At 40.0% G+C, this 19378-nt stretch overlaps 1 protein-coding gene and 1 long non-coding RNA gene across 2 annotated transcripts in view; one reads left to right on the forward strand and one right to left on the reverse strand.

The window, feature by feature from the left end:
• The window catches only part of LOC138175987 (2-oxoadipate dehydrogenase complex component E1), a 68610-nt gene extending 56026 nt beyond the window's left edge, over positions 1–12584 (forward strand). The window contains exons 14-17 of the mRNA XM_069106653.1: positions 358–440; positions 3060–3229; positions 8529–8614; positions 10187–12584. Of these exons, the coding sequence (XP_068962754.1) occupies positions 358–440; positions 3060–3229; positions 8529–8614; positions 10187–10288 (441 nt within the window). The 3' untranslated portion in view covers positions 10289–12584. The remainder of the gene's footprint in view (positions 1–357; positions 441–3059; positions 3230–8528; positions 8615–10186) is intronic.
• On the reverse strand, positions 372–19310 carry LOC138175988 (uncharacterized). The gene is made up of 2 exons (XR_011172138.1): positions 18253–19310; positions 372–1982 (listed from the first exon to the last, which is right to left on the reverse strand). It is a non-coding gene; the product is annotated as an uncharacterized lncRNA (long non-coding RNA).
• Between the last annotated feature and the right edge of the window lie 68 nt (positions 19311–19378).

Below are 19378 nucleotides of genomic sequence, written 5' to 3' on the forward strand. Positions count from 1 at the left end.
ATCAGCTCAGCAGCCAGTTGCTAGTGAGCATTACTTTACACATTGGAAATCAGGGTTTGGTTTATTGTTTTGTTGATTTCCTAGATTTAAGAAAGTGATGGGGAAAATGTTAATAATGCAGATTAAACATAAAATTGTGCCATATTCACATTTTCCCCTTGAGAGCCAGATGGTAAACATTTCCCAGCACACCACTGCTTGTATTCTTTCCATGTTAGTTGGCTGACGTTTCATTTGAATTTACAGCTCAGGGATTAGAAAATTCAAATGAAAATTCAATTTGAATCCTCCTTATCTCAAAAGTATCTTCAGTTAATTCTAACATAACCTGTGCTGCTTTTTTTTTTCCCTCTTCAGGCAGCTGTGTCAAGTTTTCAAGAAATGGCACCAGGGACAACATTCAGACCAGTCATTGGTGATTCTTCTGTAGATCCTAAAAAGTAATTTGATTTCTATCTTTATTATCTGTTATAGTATTTTAATAAGCAAGAAAACAAGTACAGGGTAAGGAATTCAGAGTTACCAAGGTTTGGAAAGACATTTTGTGTTTGTGTGTGTGTGTGTGTGTGTGTGTGTTGCTTTATTGTGAAAAAGAACTCTGCTATCCTAAAAAAAGTCTGTTAGCAAAAGAAATGAATAAAGTTTCTGCTTTTTTCTATGCATTTTTACTGTTACCACCTGAAGGGACATGCATTTTGGAGGAGTTAATTAAAACAGGGTAAAGAATACAATTACAGTGGAACTTTTTTTGTAATACCAGTGTTTTTAGCTAGGACTAACACCTTTGTTACAAGTTAACGATTTGATACTGGTCTTTTGTTTTATGCAATTGTTATGTTTTCTAAGCCACGAGTAATAATTTATGTTATACTAGGATTCTACTGTACTTAGACTTCAGTAGGATATTCAACAAATCCAAGAGCTCTTTCTAATTTAGGGGCGTTGGGGAAGAGGGATATGTATTAAACTATTCACATAAACACATGTAGTAAGTACATTTTTATCATAAACACACAAGGAAAGAATGCTTATATAGTAAGTACTGGGGGTACAAAGAGAAAAACAAGACAGAGCTCAAATTCTAATAACTAGTGATTTTAATTACTAATATATGGTACTTTTAATAAGGACTCTTTGTGCTTTATGTACAAAGTACTTTCATAAGTTCTCTTTGCCATAAGAATATGTACTTTTCAGAGCTTGCACAGAAATTTCCACCTCACTCTCCTTCCCCACTATCTTTTAGGAATAGAAACTGAGTAAGACTTAGCTGTTCCCATGAACTAAATTGTCTAGATCAAAGATTTTTAACTTCTGTTGTGTCATAGACCACTTTGACCTCTGGTGAAGCCTATGGACCCTTTAACAGAATAATGCTTTTAAATGCATAAAATGAAAAACAGTTATAAAGAAAACCAATTATATTGAAATAAATATGTAATTTTTCCCTAAGTACATGAACCCCTTAAAATCTGAACTCCTCAATTGAGAACCTGATCTAGATAGAATCTGGTCTTTTAGCTCTCTTATTACTACTTACTGGTATGTACACTGTCTGTAGGATACCAGAAATCAGGCCAAAAAAGCCTTTCCCCCACACACTCTCTCCACACACACCATGACGCCCGTACAAAGGACAGAGATTCAAGGCAAGCACCATGGTGCCAAGGGCTCCCAGCTTCTGCACTTTCCCACATTTGTTCTCCAGTGCAATGTCCAGAGCAGGAAACACACTTGAGACAAGTTCTGCCCCTCGTACTATACTTAACATCCTCAGTCCCCAGTACAGTTTTCAGCTTCCTTTGTCACAAAATCCAACACTTTTCTGCCTTCTTAGGAATCATAATCTGTCCCTTTCCCACTACTCCCACAATGCAGGAGATAGGTGAGAAACAGTAGACAACAATTTGTACCTCCTGCTCCCAGCTGGGCGGCATCCTAGTCTCCTGATAGGTCCTTTTAAGGCAGCAGGTAATCAGTGCCTAGAGGAGGGAAAGTTTAAAACAATGAAGACCAAAAAGTGTAGCTGAGTATATGGTAATAAGTGAGCCTATTTGAATCCTATCTTATTGGTTTATTAACTAAATATTTAGAACTGTCTTTTTTTAAGGATGGCTAGGTGGTGCAGTGAATAGAGTACTGGCCCTGGAGTCAGGAGGACCTGAGTTCAAATCCGGCCTCAGACACATGACACAAAAAACTAGCCTTATGAGCTTGGGCAAGTCACTTAACCCCAATTGCCCTACCTTCCCCCTCCAAAAAAAAAAAAAGGCAAAAAAACCCCCTGTCTTTTTTGGCTTCCTCTGAAAGAATATTAAGTTAAGAAGCATTTATTCGGTATTTACTATGTGCTAGGTAGGCATTGTCTTAAGTGCTGGGGATGCAAAGAAAGGCAAAAACAGTCTTTACCTTCCAGGGACTCACAGTCTCCTGCAAGAGACAACCTGCAAACAACTATGTACAAACAGGATAGACGGGAAATAATCCTAGAGGAAGCTCTTCTGTAGTAAATCTTTTTTTTTTAATTTTTTGGTCTTTATTAATTTGTTTGTTCACTTTTAGTTTACAAGATCCAAATCCACAATTCCTTGAGTTTCATATTTTCTCCGCCTCCCCCCACCATTACGGCATACAATCACGTATAGGATCTGCAAATACTTTCACATTAGATATTAGTCTGTAGTAGATCTTAAATTGTTAGGAGAATTTTTAAATTAAAAACATAACAAAAATATACATAATGACACAATCAAATCAACAAGGGGAGATGGTAACTAACTATGCTAATAGTCAATATTAGCCCCAAATTGTCAAAGGAAGGGACCCAGCCCTTCTTTCTGTTAACAACCGATAAACTGGTTTTGGGGGGGGAATATATTTTGTAGAAAGTTTTTTTTGGTGTTTTGGGGAAGTGTCTGCTGTGTCAAAGCAAATTCTGTCAACACATTTCACAGAAAACAGTCAAATTTAAGCAAATTATATGTATTTGTATATAGAAATAGATTTTCATTCTTATGCTCCTCTCTCTCTACCTTCCCCTTTCCTCTTTCTACCAACAGAGTTAAGAGAGTAGTTTTCTGCTCAGGCAAACATTTCTACACTTTGGTGAAGCAAAGAGAAACTTTAGGGGAGAAGAAAGATGATTCTGCTATCATCCGAATAGAAGAACTCTGCCCTTTCCCACTGGAAGCATTACAGCAAGAGTTGAGCAAATACAAAAATGCCAAAGGTAAAGGATCTTGGGAACAGATTTGCAGGATATGCTGCTTTGCCCTATATGCCACTTCATGCCTCTTTATTATTGTGTTAAAACGAAGATTAATCTTTCTAGGACATCTCACAAGTATTTCCTGGATGCCTAGGTCCCAAAGATAATATACTTTCTATTTGACACCCAAATTATATTTGTCAGGGATAGGATGGGAATTTTAACCACAGGGCCTTACCCGTCCAGAAAAGTTAAATTTTTCAAAATAGTAACATTAGGTTATGGGTATGGCTATACTAGTTTATATTTGTGACATGGTGGCAGTAGAATTAAAACATAATAACACCTTGCCTCTAATATACACCCTGCCAGTGGCTGTTCCAAATCTTCTATTTTTTCTTCAAGCCTCCTACACCACCCTCTCCTCACTCCCTTTCAGTTGAGAACTTTATCTCCTACTTTACTGAGGAAAAGAGGCTATTTGTCATGATCCCATCTTTTTGCCTAACCTCTTTCTCAAAATCCCCATTACATTGTCCAGAATTCTCTCCTCCTTTGCTACATACAGTCTTTGATGGCACTTCTCCTTGTTAAGGCCAACCTCTCCACTTAGTCCCCTCCTTTCAAGCCATTTCCAGGAGATTGCCCCTCTGATATTCCCCTTTTCCCTTCACATTCAATATTTGCATATTTCCTAGATCCTTCCATGTTGCCTACAAATATGCCCAGGTATTTATGCCCATCCATTAAAAAAAATATCACACTGTGCCCTCAAACTATCATCCCTTTTTTCTTTTCTGGTTTGGACCTGAGATGTCATTGTATGTGGAACTGTCAAAAAAGAATTCTAAAAGTAGATATCAGCCACTTTTTTTGCAACCTTTAGTTTTAGAGCATTGGGCGAGGCACTAAGAGGTTAAATGACTTGTCTAGCCTCACAGTGCCTCACTCTGTCTGCGCCAGAGGCAGTACTTAAATCTAGATGTTCCTGACTCCAAGACTGACCTTCTATCCACAATGCCATATTGTCTATAGATCCACAAAATAATAGCCTGTCACTCTACTCCCTTATTAGTCATTTCCCTAGAAAAAGACATCTATGTCTTGCACTCTATATGACCTCTCTATAGTATTTTACACTACCTCTTAGATACTTTCCTCCTTTTGCTTTCATGATACTGCTCTCACCTGGTTGTTCTTCTACCTGTCTGAACCCTTTTTGTGCTCTTACCATGGATGTCCCCTCAAAGTTTTTTGTGGACCCCCTTCTTGACTCCTTCACTTTCTTTTGGTGATCATTAACTTCCATAGCTTCAATTATCATCTACTGAGATGATTCCCAAATTTATATACCTGGCCTTAATTGTGTTTCTGAAATCTAATTCTCATTGTCATCTTCATCCAGATTTCTCAAAGAACCTCAAAGTTAACATGTCCAAAATTCATCTTTCTGCCTACACCTGCCTCATTCCAAACATCCTTATTTCTGTTAAGGGCACAATCATCCTTCCAGCTACGCAGGCTGGCAACCGTGGAGTCATCTTTAGCACCTATGTGCCTGACACATAGAAAGTGCTTAATAATTTTCTGTTGATTGATTCTTTTTTTTTTAAGCAATTGGGGTTAAGTAACTTGCTCAAGGTTACACGGCCAGTTATTTCTGGGTGTGGTGCTGAGTGTCTGAGCCCGGGATTCGATCTCCAGGTCGTCCCAACACTGGAATCGGTGCTCTTACTCGCTGAGCCACCTGGCCGCCCCTATTGATTCTTTTTTTAAAGTTCTTTTTCCCCCATTTAATAGAATTTTATTTTTTCCAATTACATGTAAAGATAGTCTTCAACATTCACTTTTTTAAGATTTTGAGTTCTAAATTTTTCTCTCTCCTTCCCCTCCTCCCTCCCCAAGACAACAAGTAATCTGATATAGGTTTTTACATGTACAGTCATATTAAACACATTTCCACATTAGTCATGTTGTAAAAGAAGAATCAGAACAAAAGGAAAAAAGCATGAGAAAGAAAAATATTTAAAAAGAGGAAGGGGCAGCTCGATAGCACAGTGAATAGAGTACCAGTCTTGGAGTCAGGGGGAACCCTTGCTCAAAACTGGCCTCAGACACTTGACACATTTACTAGTTGTATGACCTTGGGCAAGTTACCCAATCCCAACTGCCCTGCCTTCCCCCCTTTCCCCCGCCCCCCAAAAAAGAGAAAACAGAATACTTCCATCTGCATTCAGACTCTACCCTCCTTTCTATCATCCCCCCTCTTATCCCCTTCCCCCCATTTTGCTGTAGAATAGGAGTAAAACCAAGAATCACCTACCCAGCAAAACTGAGTATAATGCTACAGGGGAAAATATGGTCATTCAATGAAATAGAGGATTTTCAAGCATTCTTGATGAAAAAACCAGAGCTGAACAGAAAATTTGACTTTCAAATATAAGGAGCAAGAGAAGCATGAGAAGGTAAACAGGAAAAAGAAATCATAAGGAGCTTACCAGAGTTGAACTATTTACATTCCTACATGGAAAAATGATAATTGTAACTCATAAGACTTTTCTCAGTATGAGGATAGCTGAAGGGAATATATATGTGTATATATGTATGTATAGGAGGGTATATGTGTTATTTTATAGGACGGTTATTTTCTTTGGTACTTTTTGGGGTCTCCTTTAGCAGGCTGTTGACTCACTTTTCATGATTTTCTTGCATCATTCTCATTTCTCTTCTCAGTTTTTCCTCCACTTCTCTTACTTGATTCTCAGAATGCTTTTTGAGCTCCCCCATGACCAGTTCATATTTTTCTTGGAAGCTTTTGATGCAGGAGTTCTGACTTCATTTGTCTTCCTCCCATTGCATGCTTTCATCTTTTTTGTCCCCCAAAAATGAATCTATGGTCTGATTACATTTCCTCTACTTGCTCATCTTGCCAGTCAATTACTTGGCTTCTGAGCTCTTTGCCACAGTGGCTTCTCTGCTTCCAGAATGGAGGGAGCTTTGTCCCAGATCACTGGGGTTTTCGCAGCTGTCGGAGCTATTAGGAGGGCGCCCTCTGTATAGCCTCCACAAGCTCTGGCACACTGGCCACACACCCCAGGACCACCACCCAAGACCGCAATCCAGATCCAAGCAGGTTAAAGCAAGAGCAATTACCCTCTGAATGGTTGCTTGGTCCCCCTATGATCCGCAGGCCAGGAGCTCCAGAGGCAGCCACATGCTTCAGCCAAGGCACTTTTGTTACCTCTTGCCCCAGGCACAGGGGCCAGACCAGGCTTTTCCTTCACCCTGGTTCCAACAGAGTTCCACACTGATCTTTTACTTTCTTTTTGGCGTTTATGGGTTGAAAAGTCTGGAAACTGCCACAGCTGCTAGTGATTCACTCTCCTGAAACCTACTCTGGCCGTTGCTGGTGGGGGCTACCCTGGGGCCTGTAACTACATGGCTTCTGCCAGACTGAGCCCAGCTCCCAGCATGCTGCAATAGACTCTTCCTGTTGGCCTGCTGGGCTGCCTTCAGCAGGAGATTTGTTTCTCTCTGTCACTTTGTGGGTTCTGTAGCTTTAAAATTTGTTTAGAGTCATTTTTTTTTACAGGTATTGGAAGTGGTTGGAGCCAGAGCCCATGCCAAGTTTGTGCTTCTACTCTGCCATCTTGGCTCTGCCCATCTGATTGATTCTTTAAGTGAGCCTTGATTCCTCTCCCTCACCTCCCATAATCAGTCTGTCTCTTCTCTACTTGCACCACTATCTGCCTGCTTCAAGTCCTCCTCAACCCCTCCACACACACCCCACTCCAGACTATGGAAATAACCTTCCAGAACATTTTCCCCCCAGCCACCAGAATATCTTCCTAAGGCAGTTCCCCACTCCAGCATCTTCAGCTGCTTCCTCTTGCTGCTATAATAAAATTCGTCAGTTTGGCCTTTAAAGCTCTGAAGAATTTGGCTGCAACTTAACTTTACAACCTTATTTCCCACTATTCCCCTATGCACACTGTATGCTCTGGCCCAACTGGCCTTTTTCTGTTCCTTGATTTGGCATTCCTCTTCCTGCTTCTTGCCTTTTCACAAGCTATCCAACATAAGTAAAATGTATTCCTTCTGCTTTCTTCAAGGTTCTCCTCAAGAGTTACCTCCTTCAGGAAGCGTTTCCTGACCCACTTAAACCTTCTCTCCACCCCCCCTAAGATATAGGCATTCTTTCCCTACTCAAATGATTTTGCCTCTATTTATATTTATATATAATAGAATGTAGCTCCTTGAGGGCAAATAACTGGGGGGAGGGGATAGTATCCTCAGTGCCTGGAACATTCTCTTCTACGTGATTAATGAATGAATTGAACACAGACAAGAAAACCTTGTTTTTAAAAAAAAGGGCTATGAACAACCAAAAGAAATGTCACAAAGTTCATGAAGTTTACTAATCTGAGAGATCCTTGAGTAGTTACTCTTCACTCTTTATACAGTTCTAATTATTGTATGACCCAATATCTAGATCCCCCTCCCAAGATTAGAAGAAGGGAAGAGCTGCTTCATATATATGAGAAGTCATATCTAACAGGTTGGCAGTGAGTAAACAAGAAAGAGAAAACTAAGACCAAAAGCTTTCCTATAATAAAGAGAGCACTAAATTTGGCAACAGTTGAGCTTACTGACCTTCTCAGGGCCTTAGTTCTTCTGTAAAATGAGGAGTGTGGACTAGATGGCCTGTAAACTCCCTTCTAGCTATAGATCCATAATCTCAAACTCAAGAATCTGAGGTCACTTAGAGAGAGGAGCCAGTAGCCCTTCATAGATGCTGAGGGCATTATTTGTTTTCATTGAAGTTTGTCATGGCGACTGAGTCAAAAAAGATAACCAAATGATGTCTGGTCTACTCTCTTTAAGAAGGTGTATACTTAGGGGCGGCCAGATAGCACAGCGAGTAAGAGCACCGGCCCCAGAGTCGGGATGATCTGTGATCGAATCCGGGCTCAGACACTTAGCACCCACCCAGAAACACCTGGCCGTGTAACCTTGAACAAGTTACTTAACCCCAATTACTTTAAAAAAAAAAAAAAGGTGTATACTTTAAGAAGTATATAATACATTTCACAAAGATTTCCATCAAAAATGATTAAAATGGGTGTTGGTGATTAAATGAGTACTCAGGCTACCGAAGAAAGAGTTGATAAATCCAATTAACTGAGATTTTTCTATAGTGCTGCTGTACTATAGATAAGGACCAAGGTTAACTTTTCAGAACAAGCCATATCATATCATTTTAGAAAGGGATGTGTGTTTGTGTACATAGTGAATTGATGGTTGGGTCTTTCCCCTGCAGATTTTATTTGGAGTCAAGAAGAGCCACAGAATATGGGTCCGTGGTTTTTTATCTCCCCAAGATTTGAAAAACAGCTAGCCTGCAAGGTAAGGCTTTTGACTTTTTGATTTATTTTGCTTTGTTTTTCTGGAGTATGTAAAAAGAAATTTAATCATTGCTTACCATTTAAACTTTTTTAATGCCCATATTCACGAATTCCACGAAGCAAATTCCAAGAAGCATTAATGATAGTTGACTTTGGAACCAGAAAGACCTGGCTCCTACCTCTTAACTACTACCCCTGATTCGTTCTGGCTGTGTGTGGCCCTAGACAAAGTACTTAATCTTTCAGTGCCTCAGGCAGCTCCCTAAAGTTTCACAACAGGGGCCAGCCTGTGTTGGCATTGGGAGTTTCCTCCCTAGAAATTCCGTATACCAACAAAATCATAGGTCTGATTTTCCAAAAAGAGATTCACACAAACTAATCATTTTTTCAAAATAGAGTATAAAGTCACTTATCAAGCTATTTATGTGTGTATACCAGCAACATGTCCCTAAAAACCTTATCTCCTGGCTGCCTCTATTATTTGATTGCTCAGGATTTCTTGACCCAGAAATAGGGTTTCTGAGCATTATGGGAGAGCAAGGTGATCTATCTAGGTGACCTGAATGACAGAAGCTGTATTGTAAATTGTGCTTAACTTCTGCAGTTAAGGAATTGGGAAACCAAGAACATTTACTCCTCTAGTACTGTTTTTAAGATTGGTATATGTCCAATACCAAACTACCCCACAAATACATATATGTACATATGCAATGCATATTTTATATGTATGTGTATATGTACGTGTGTGCACATATGTGTATATGTATTCTTAGAGGGGAATTAGAAATTTTACAATTATCCTTTTCATTTTGTTCTTACTACTAACTGTTAAAGGATTTCTAGCTTGGTTAGTGCAATTAACACATGTGTTTTTAAATCTGATGTGAAAGTCAAGGGCAACCAAACCTGAACCAGACTCAAACATTTATACACAAAAAGTACATATGTGAGGCCAGAACTCAGGTACTAAACACACACATATATGTATGTGTGTATTTACCTGCATTCACAGACATGCATGTACACACATACGGTATGTAGGTGGTGCCGTGGAGAGAGTGCTGGGCCTGGAGGCGGGAAGACCTGAATGAGTATGCACTCTCAGATACTTAAAGTACGAGCTGTCTGAACTTGGGCAAGTCACTTATCTTCTGCTTGTCTTAGTCCTTATCTGTGTAATGAGGATTAATAATAGCACCTAACTCTGAGGACCAGATGAGATAATAACTGTGAAGTGTTTAGCACAGCACCTGGCACATAGTCAGTACAATATAAATGTTAGCTATTATTATTGTTGTTGTTGTTATGATTATTACTTAATATGAGTGCATTAATACAACTTAAGGATAAACAAGCTGTACAAGTAGAATAAGAGCATTGGTTCTGGAGTCAGAAGACCTGGATTCAAATCCTGTCTCTGACCCTTATTGTGTACGTCACCTATCCTCCTTTGGCTTCAATTTTCTCATCTGTAAAATGAAGGGACTCAACATAGGTGGCCTCTGAGATCCCTTCTAGCCCTACATCTAAGCTAGAATCTAAAACATGATTTTTTTCCCCACTCTAATCACAGCTTCGTCTGGTAAGCCGACCTCCTTTACCAGCACCGGCTGTAGGAATTGGAACCATACATCTGCAGCAGCAGGAAGAGATCCTCACTAAGACCTTTGCTTGAGGCCTTTCTCTGAAGAAATGCTACTTCCTTTCAGAAACTGCTTTAAAAAGAAGGGCCTCTGTTCCTAATTCAAGCTTGAGCTCCCAGGCTGTCATTCTCTGAGAAGTGGGACCTTACAAGGGCAGATGATTGTCAACAGAGAAAACAGGATGGAGAGGCCTGCATATGAACTTTTTTGTGAACTTAATTTGTTTACAGTAGCTATTTTGCTTTGGCCAGGGCTACACTGTCCAAGCAAGGTAGAGAATCTAGGCCTTTCCCCCCCAAACCACTTTTATTCTAGTTTTCTGGGTATGAATGCGCAAAGGATCTGTGATTTCATCAGCATTCCAGTTTGGAAACTTTTCCCACCAACACAGATCATAACAGATTAAGTCTGTGACTTAGTAGAGAAGTTTTGGGAAGTTACTTGAGTTGTATAGAGTACCTCCAAAGTCCAAGTGCAGTTTTAAGCTTTAATAACTTAAAACCGTGCCAAGACTTTTGAGACACCTTGCATAGTATTTCACATACTGGTTAAGTGATCTGATCAGAACCACAGCCAGTAAGTTTTAGAGACAGCACTTGAACTACAGTCTTCCTAATTTCAGGGCCATTACTCTTCCTCTACACCAAATTGCCTCTACAATTTTCTTGATTTTACAAACAAAATGATTTCATGCTTGAGTCACAGTTGTATATTATCTCCATTGTTCATTTCACTTGTTATTATAGGCCTAACTTAAGTTTCATTGCTTTTTATGTTTCTTCCTTCCCACAATTCTTCTGACTACCAATAGCTTTGGATTACAGTATGTCTTAGATTCTGGGATGCTTTCTGTTAAAGCTGTTTTAAAAACGTTTCATCAAGTGCTTCAGAAAAGCTAGGTTGTTCCTAATTTATGTTCTTAAAGGTTGGTGTGCTTTACTTGTCCAGCTATAATTACCCTTTTTAATTAAAAGGTTTGTGATCTGTAAGCTACAGTAATATTGCCTTTCAGATAGGTGAGATTTGGGTGCTTAGATGAAAATGACCCTATAGCTTCTTATCAGAGCATCCTTTCTCTTTCAAATTGCTTTTATAAATAGTAACTATAACCTTTGGAGAAATGCTAGGAAGATTTCAGCACTCTGACTGTTATCTGTAGGAACCATTCATAGGGAATTGTGGTTATTTGGGGGTGTATAAGAAGCACTAGAATAGAAGAATCTTCTTGACCCAAAATTGTCAGGGTCTATCTGAGGTCATTGTCCTCGATGAAGAATTCTGAAATGATATCTTGTACTGGAGGCTTAACTAAGTAGGTTCAGTCCAGTTAAAAACCCATATCATAATAGGAAGTTTCCACTGCTGCTGAGTACCTGTACCTTTATTGCTGTTACCCCCAACAAGAGATACCCCAGAGATACTAGAAAGATGGAATGGACATATCCTATATGTACTTTTTTTTTGCATATAATTGGTACAGGTGGATTATGCTTATCAGCTTTTCCTGCTTTGGCAACAGGTCCATCACTAACTGTTATTTGAAACATATAATAAGTGGGTGTATTGATTTAAAGCATTATATACAACAGTAATACTAATTTTTCTTTTATTCATTTACTCTTTAATGTTCCTTCTCTGTGTAAAGACATAACTGTGCCTGTCATAAATTGCTAAAATTTCAAAGGTCAGTGTAAGGTGAGACTTGTTATTACTGAGTTCCAATTTTAACTGGAGAAAATTAAAGCTGTAACACCATCTAATCTTTTCAAACCTCTGCAGTTTTTGAGCAAAAGGGAATGTACGTGACCAAATTAAGCCACTTTCTTAAGCAGCTTCCCAACTTTTAATTTTACACATTAATCAACTCCTCTTCATTTCATTCCTCTATAACCTCAAGTATGAAACATAAAGACTCAATTTTTCTTCTGTTATCTTGACCTTGCTTGCTTCCACTTATATTTTGGATGTCCAAGCAAGAAAGAAATGTCCAAAGAGTTTCAAATAAGCTATGTTCCTTGTTAATTAAACTTTTATTTCATTTTTCTCCTAGATATGGGAAGAATCTTTAAATAACTCTAAAATGCTTAAAATAATCTATCTCTCATATTCCCTATTGTATCCATCCATGTATGTGTTGAAATAAAATTCAAATTTACCCAAAAAGTGTTAGGGTTTTGAGGAAAACATAAAGAACTGTTTGAATTGCAAAATTTTAAGATGTAAAGCTGTTTGCCAAAACTATTATGTTGAGTTAATGAAAAAAAAAAGTGTGAGTACACAACTGTGAAAATTCTTAGGCTTAAATAAAATTACATCTTTTACTTAAAATGTTGACATCATTTTCAATTACTTGTCACAACAAGGATACCTAAAAACCTCTCCTGAATACTTTTTAGGCCCATTACACTTTTTTTTTTCATATGCTTTATTAACTTCTGGTTTACATCATTCATTTCCGCTAGATTTTGAGTTACAAATTTTTCCCTTTTTTTCCCCTACCCTCTGCCCCAAAAAAGAGGTCCCACAGGATATTCCCTCCTCCAATCTGCTCTCTCCCATATCTTCTCCCATACCCCCTTCGACTTTTCCAGTAGGGTATGGTGGATCTCTATGCCCCAGTGCTTGTATATCTTATTTCCCAATTACATGTAAAATAGTATTAATTATACTATATATATATATGTACACACACACACATATATATATATTTGAATATTTGATTTTAAAACTTTGAATTCCAGATTCATTCCCTTCCTCCCTTGTCACCCACCATTACTGGGAAGATAAGCAATTCAGTATATGTCGTACATGTGTAGCTGTGCAAAACATTACCATAGTAGATATATTATAAAAGACTAACTATATTTCCCTCCCTCCTATCCCACCTCCCGCTTGTTCTGTTCTCTGCTTTGATCCTGTCCCTTTTCAAAAGTGGGTGCTTCCAACTTCCCTCCCCCCCAGCCTTCCCTCCTTTCCATCATCTCCCCTCTCATCCCCTTCCCCCCTACTCTCCTGTAGGGTGAGATACCCTATTTAGGGTGTATTTCACTCCCTCCTCAAGCCAAATTCAATGAGAATAAAGTTTTGCCTTTTTGCCTTCCTGTTCTTTCCCTCCATTGTAACTATTTTCCCTTTCCTCTTCTATATGAGATAATTTACCCCATTCTGTCTCACCCCATCTCCTCTCATTACATTCCTCTCTCACCTCTTAATTTCACCTTTTAAGTATCATCCCTTCCTATTAAATTGGTCTTATGCCTTCTATCTATGTATACTTGTAAACATATATACACACATTCACATATGTATTCATATGCCCATATACCCTCCTGTATAGACATATATATATTTCTATTTCCTTCAACTATTTTCATAATGAGAAAAGTTTCATCAGTTATAATTATCATTTTTCCATGTAGGAATGTAAATAGCTCAACTTTGATAAGTTCCTTATGATTTCTTTTTCCTGTTTACCTTCTCATGCTTCTCTTGCTTCTTGTATCTAAATGTCGAATTTTCTATTCAGCTATGGTTTTTTTCATCAAGAATACTTGAAAGTCCTCTATTCCACTGAATGCCCATATTTTCCCCTGAAACATGATACTCAGTTTTGCTGGGTAGGTGACTCTTGGTTTTAATCCCAGCTCCTTTACCCTCTGGAATATCATATTCCAAGCCCTTTGATCCCTCAGTGTAGAAGCTACCAGATCCTGTGTTATCCTGATTGTGTTTCCATAATATTCAAATTGTTTCTTCCTGGCTGCTTGTAATATTCTCTCCTTGATCTGGGAATTTAGGAACCTGGCTATAATATTCCTAGGAGTTTTCTTTTTGGGATCTTTTCCAGGAGGTGATTGGTGGATTCTTTCAACCTCTATTTTGCCCTCTGGTTCTAAAACATCAGGGCAGTTTTCCTTGAGAATTTCTTGGAGGATGATTTCTAGGTTCTTTCTTTGATCATGGCTTTCAGGTAGTCCAATAATTTTTAAATTATCTCTCCTGGATCTATTTTCCAGGTCAGTGGTTTTTCAATGAGATATTTCACATTACCTTCTATTCTTTCATTTGTTTGGATCTGTTTAACAGCATCTTGATTTCTCATAAAAGTCACTAGTTTCCCTTTGCTCCAATCTAATTCTGAAGGAATGATTCTCTTCAGTGAGAGTGAGCTTTTGAGATTCTTTTTCCATCTGGCAAATTTGGCTTTTTAAGGCATTCTTCTACTCATTGGCTTTTTGAGCCTCTTTTGCTATTTGAGTTAGTCTATTTTTTAAGGTGTGATTTTCCTCAGTCAGGCTGTTGACTCTCATTTCATAATTTTCTTGCATTGTTCTCATTTCTCTTCCCAATTTTTCCTTCCACTTCTCTTATTTTCTTCTTAAGGTCCTCAATGGCCTGTAACCAGCTCATATTTTTCTTTGAACCTTTTGGTGCAGGAGTTCTGACTTCACTGTCTTCCTCCTGTTCCATGCTTTGATCCTTTTTGTCACCAAAACAGGAGTATAAAGTTGGGGTGCCCTGTTTATTTTGCTTCCTCTGCCTGCTCATGTCACCACTCAGTCACTTCACCCCTGAGCATTTTGCCACAGTAGGACTCTGCCACCAGACAGGGGAGTTTCATCCCAAACGCTGGGATCTTCTCAGCTGCCGAAAGTATTAGTTGAGTGCCCTCTCTGAAGGTTCCACAGGCTCTGGCAAGCTGGTTGCATACCCCAGGACCTCCACACTGGTCTGCAATCCAGATCCAAGCAGGTTAAAGCAAGAGCAATTACCCCTTAGACTGGTCACTTGGTCCACCTACACTTTGCAGGCCAGGAGCTAAAGCTGCCATGTGGCATGGCTCCTCAGCAGCTTCTCATCCAGGGGGCAAAAGCCAACTCACTCCCAACTACTGGATCCCAAAGTCCATGCTGCACTGACCTCTCACTTTGTCCTTAGCATCTATGTGTTGATAATTCTGGAAACCGCCACAGCTGCTGGTGATCTGAAGTCCCTCCAGCCTGTGGTTGGTCAGGCCTGCCCTGGGGCTAAAACCTCTGGCCCCCCTGGGGCTGGGTCAGCTCCCAGGGTGCTGTGCTGGCTGCTTAGTGCCAGGCTGTCCTCAGTGGGAGGTTAGCTTCTCTGTGTCATTTTGTGGGTTCTGTAGCTCCAAAGTTTGTTCAGAGTCTCCTTTTACATGAATTGGGGGAGGTGGAAGCTGGAGCTCCTGGGAAGTCCTGTTTCTATTCTGCCATCTTTATTCCACCCCCTGAGACAGGCCCATTACATTTTATTATTTTTTCCAATTACATGTAAAAACAATTTTTAGCATCTTTTTAAAAAAATTTTTGAGTTCGAAATTCTCTCCCTCTTCCTTGAGAAAGGTAGGCATTTTGATACAGATAATACATGTGCAGTCATGCAAAACATAGTTCCATATTAGCCATGTTGCAAAAAAAACACTGACAAAAAATCTCCAAGGAAAATAAAGTTTAAAAAGTATGCTTTGATCTGCATGCAGACTCCCATCAGTTTTTTCTTGGAGATGGATAGCATCATGAATACTTTTGTAAGGACTTTTAAAGAATTTTTTAAATAATGTGCACAACCACCCCCTAATTATTCTCTAACCTGTCTGCCTTCTGAGTGGTGTCTCACAAATTCCGTTTTCTTAATGTGAGGACCACTGTTATGTATCATATCTTACCTGCTTTTCTGTCACCTCTTTGCTCCCCCATCTAGCCCTCAATTACAAAAGAGCACTTTCTTTTTCAAGATAACTTCACATTTGACAGCAAATTAAACCTTTTAAAATCTATGTTTCTACTATTGATAATAACATTATTTCAGGTTTTTAGCCCTTTTCTAGAAATATTTTTAGTGATGGTCAGTATTTGTATCGATTGGAAATTTAAAGTTCCTGTAATTCCCTTTTTAAGGATGAAATATTTAAGATAAATAGCTTTCAGTGGTATAGGTAAGTGTATGCCTTTAGCTAAGTTAATCTGAGATCTAGCTGGAGATCTTAAGTAATTTGTAAAGCCATTTCAAATAATCAGCTAGTATTTTCATTAAATATTTACTCTATTCCAAGGATTGTGCTTGGTATTCCTAAATATAATGAGGGAATAATACTAGGGTACTTATTATACTTGCAGGAAATGTTCAGAGTGTAAGGTATATGGGCTGTTCAGGGTGGGACTAACACCCCTGCTGTGAGGGCTGGGCGGAGCCCTTTTCATGGCTGCTGATTTACTTTTGGTGCACACCTAATATCCATCTCCTCACCTGGGACTCCAAGAAGCTGTGGCATTCACATCAACCACACACCACTAAAACTCTCAGCAGGTGGGCTAAACCAGGTTGAGGGAAACTTACAGTCCTCAAACCCATCAGTGAAGCATCCCCAGACATGTAAAGACTTCCTCTGGTGTAATGGGCAGGTAAGAATAATTTGTTCCAATGGCCATGAAGGTGGCTGAAGCAGGTGCTATGGAGTGTTTAGAGCTTGATCAGAAAGCAAAGATGCCAGGGTCATTCATTGCATCCCAGGCCACTGCCAGTCATCTTGACTTTTGTCCTTCCATTGGACTTCGATGACTCAGGTAGAGAAAGTAAGGCTGAGGATTGCACAAATCTGCCTCAGTTAAATCCAATAAATCCACTTGCAAATCAAGACATCACCTATCATCCACTATTTTATCCCAATATCATGATGTCATTGGTCTTCTTTGAAAATGAAGGATGAATAACATTTTTTTCAATGTTCATAAATGTTGCAGTTCAAATGAACATGATTTGGTTGGTTTGCTGAGGACAATCCCAAAAATTTTGTAATGGTGATTTACTAAAAGAATTCAGTGTTTCAGAATCTGTCTGCAGCTTTAAGCCTAGGCTCCTTTCCCAAGGCATTGAGAGAATGATTCAGGAAGAAACTCATCCATCCATCCATCCATCCATCCATCCATCCATCCACCCATCCACCCATCCATCCATCCTCCATCATCCATCCATCCATCCATCCATCCATCCATCCATCCATCCATCCAATCATCTATCTATCTCCCTTACACTTCTCTAGGCTGTTTTGTTCCAGTGTCTGATACCTCTCCTCTCTCATCAAAGTAAGGGATTTCAGATTGGGATCATTAGCAAAGAATGAAGAGTATGCTTTTCACCAGAGCCTGGAGCTGTGGCTTTTTTCTTTCTCCAGTGCAGTCATAGTCTGGGAGCTATGCTGTTTGAGGAAAGGGGCTCTTCTAGTGCCTCTTGGGTACACAGCCCTCAAGAGTCAGATTTAGATACAAATTCAGCCCCAGATAAATGACGAGGCACCCCTCAGTATCTTCATGAAGATAATTGCACCTATCTCACAGAGTTGTTAGGAGGATGAAATGAGATCATATATGCAAAGCACTTTGCAAATCTTAAATCCCCATGTAAATAAGAGCTATTGCTATTATTGTTAATAACAAACAATATAATAATAAATATATTAATAAATAATAATGATAATAAAATTTTGATGGAATAAAGTCCCTCCCTAATGGACCTATAATAATCAGTAGAGGAATGTGAAACACCATAAAGATACAAAATAATACATGATAAGTACAAGAGAGTGGTAACAGCAAAATGCTATTTGAGGTTCAAGGAGTGGTCTGGAAGTTTCCTGAAGGAAGTGGTAGTGAACACGAAGAGAAGGACTACATAAGCTAGTGGTGGCTTATACCCTTAAAGGGTAGCAAGGGACAAAATCCTGATAGGGAAAAATTGGGCCCAGGCCCACGTCATCCTTCTATTAATAAACTCTAGTAGATATCTGTTACTTTCAGGATCAAATATAAAATCACTTTGGGTTCCTTAGTCTTTTATAACCTGCCCCTCTCCACCTCTCCAATCTTCCTAAACCTTACCCCCCACACACACTCCCCACCCCTGTCCCCTGCCCCCCCCACACAAACACATCCTATCCTGTTCAGTCCAGTGACACCAGCCTCCTTGGCAAGAAACTCACCCTGTCGTAGGCCTTTCCACTGGCTGGCCCCCAGACTTGGAAGCCTCTCCCTCCTCCTCCTCTCTTGCTTCCGGCTTCCTTCAGGTGTCAGCTAGAATCCCGCCTTCTGCAAGCCTTTCCCAGCCATGCTCAATTCCGGGGTCTGTCATCCTTAGTGTGTCCAGTCTCTATCACGTTTGCTGTCTATAGTTGTTTTTACTTATGTCCCCCCAAATGAGATCAGGGACTCCCAGAGAACCTTTTTGTATCTCCAGCTCTCTCTAGGCACAGTACCCGGCGAAGAGAAGGCCTTTCATACGAGCTTCACACCTTACTGTAACGGGGGACAGTAAGAGGACTATCGCTCCCCTTCGAGGGGTCTGTAGGGAGACCCCCACAAATAACGACAGCTCAAGATTTACAAGAGGGGAAAAAAATTTGTGAAAGGACGGCTTGGCCAACACTCTGCCCTTTTTATCACGAAAAGGTCTATGGCTGTGACCCCGTGACTTCCCAGTGCTGGGAAGGAGGCAAGCGGGAGCAACATGGAGGAATGCAGCCATTTTTTCTTTTTAGTTCCCATAGGTTGTCCCTTTGCAAGGCTAAATTCTGATTCCAAAACCTCGGGTTTTGTAAAAAAAAAAAAAATTTGGTGTTTAGAAAACATGAACTTTCCAGACAGTATCTAACCCTAGAAAAATCCAGTCAAGTGCTTAACCTCTGACCCCTCCACTGGCTCTGCGGGAGGTGGGGGGAGGGAGGGTTCAGGGCCTTCCTTGGTCAAGGCGTCCTAAAAGGTTCCAAAACGATGTTGGTAAGCGAGCCCGAATCATCTACGACTTATCTACGACGGAGGCTGCGGCATTTTAAGAGCGAATAAAGAAGAGCAGAGCGTGCGCGGCCCCTATTTGGCAGGGGAAGATATCTGATCTGGAGAAGTGGGAGTGGGGAGGGGGGCGAGATGAGAGTTGGTCTGAAAACTCTTAATTACCAACGGTGACCATGGCAATCACACAGACAACATGAGTAGGAGCCCGGGTGGTGGCGGTGGCGGCGGCAGCGACCTTCGGAGCCAATCCCAGCCTAGCCCTTTAAAAATGGGCGGGACCAGGGACAGGAGAGGCAGGGCCCATCACGTGATGAAGTC

Source organism: Petaurus breviceps, unplaced genomic scaffold (assembly GCF_028583685.1).
Source record: "Petaurus breviceps papuanus isolate PSGF00001 unplaced genomic scaffold, PetGlider_PUasm1.0 80, whole genome shotgun sequence".
NCBI lineage: Eukaryota > Metazoa > Chordata > Mammalia > Diprotodontia > Petauridae > Petaurus > Petaurus breviceps.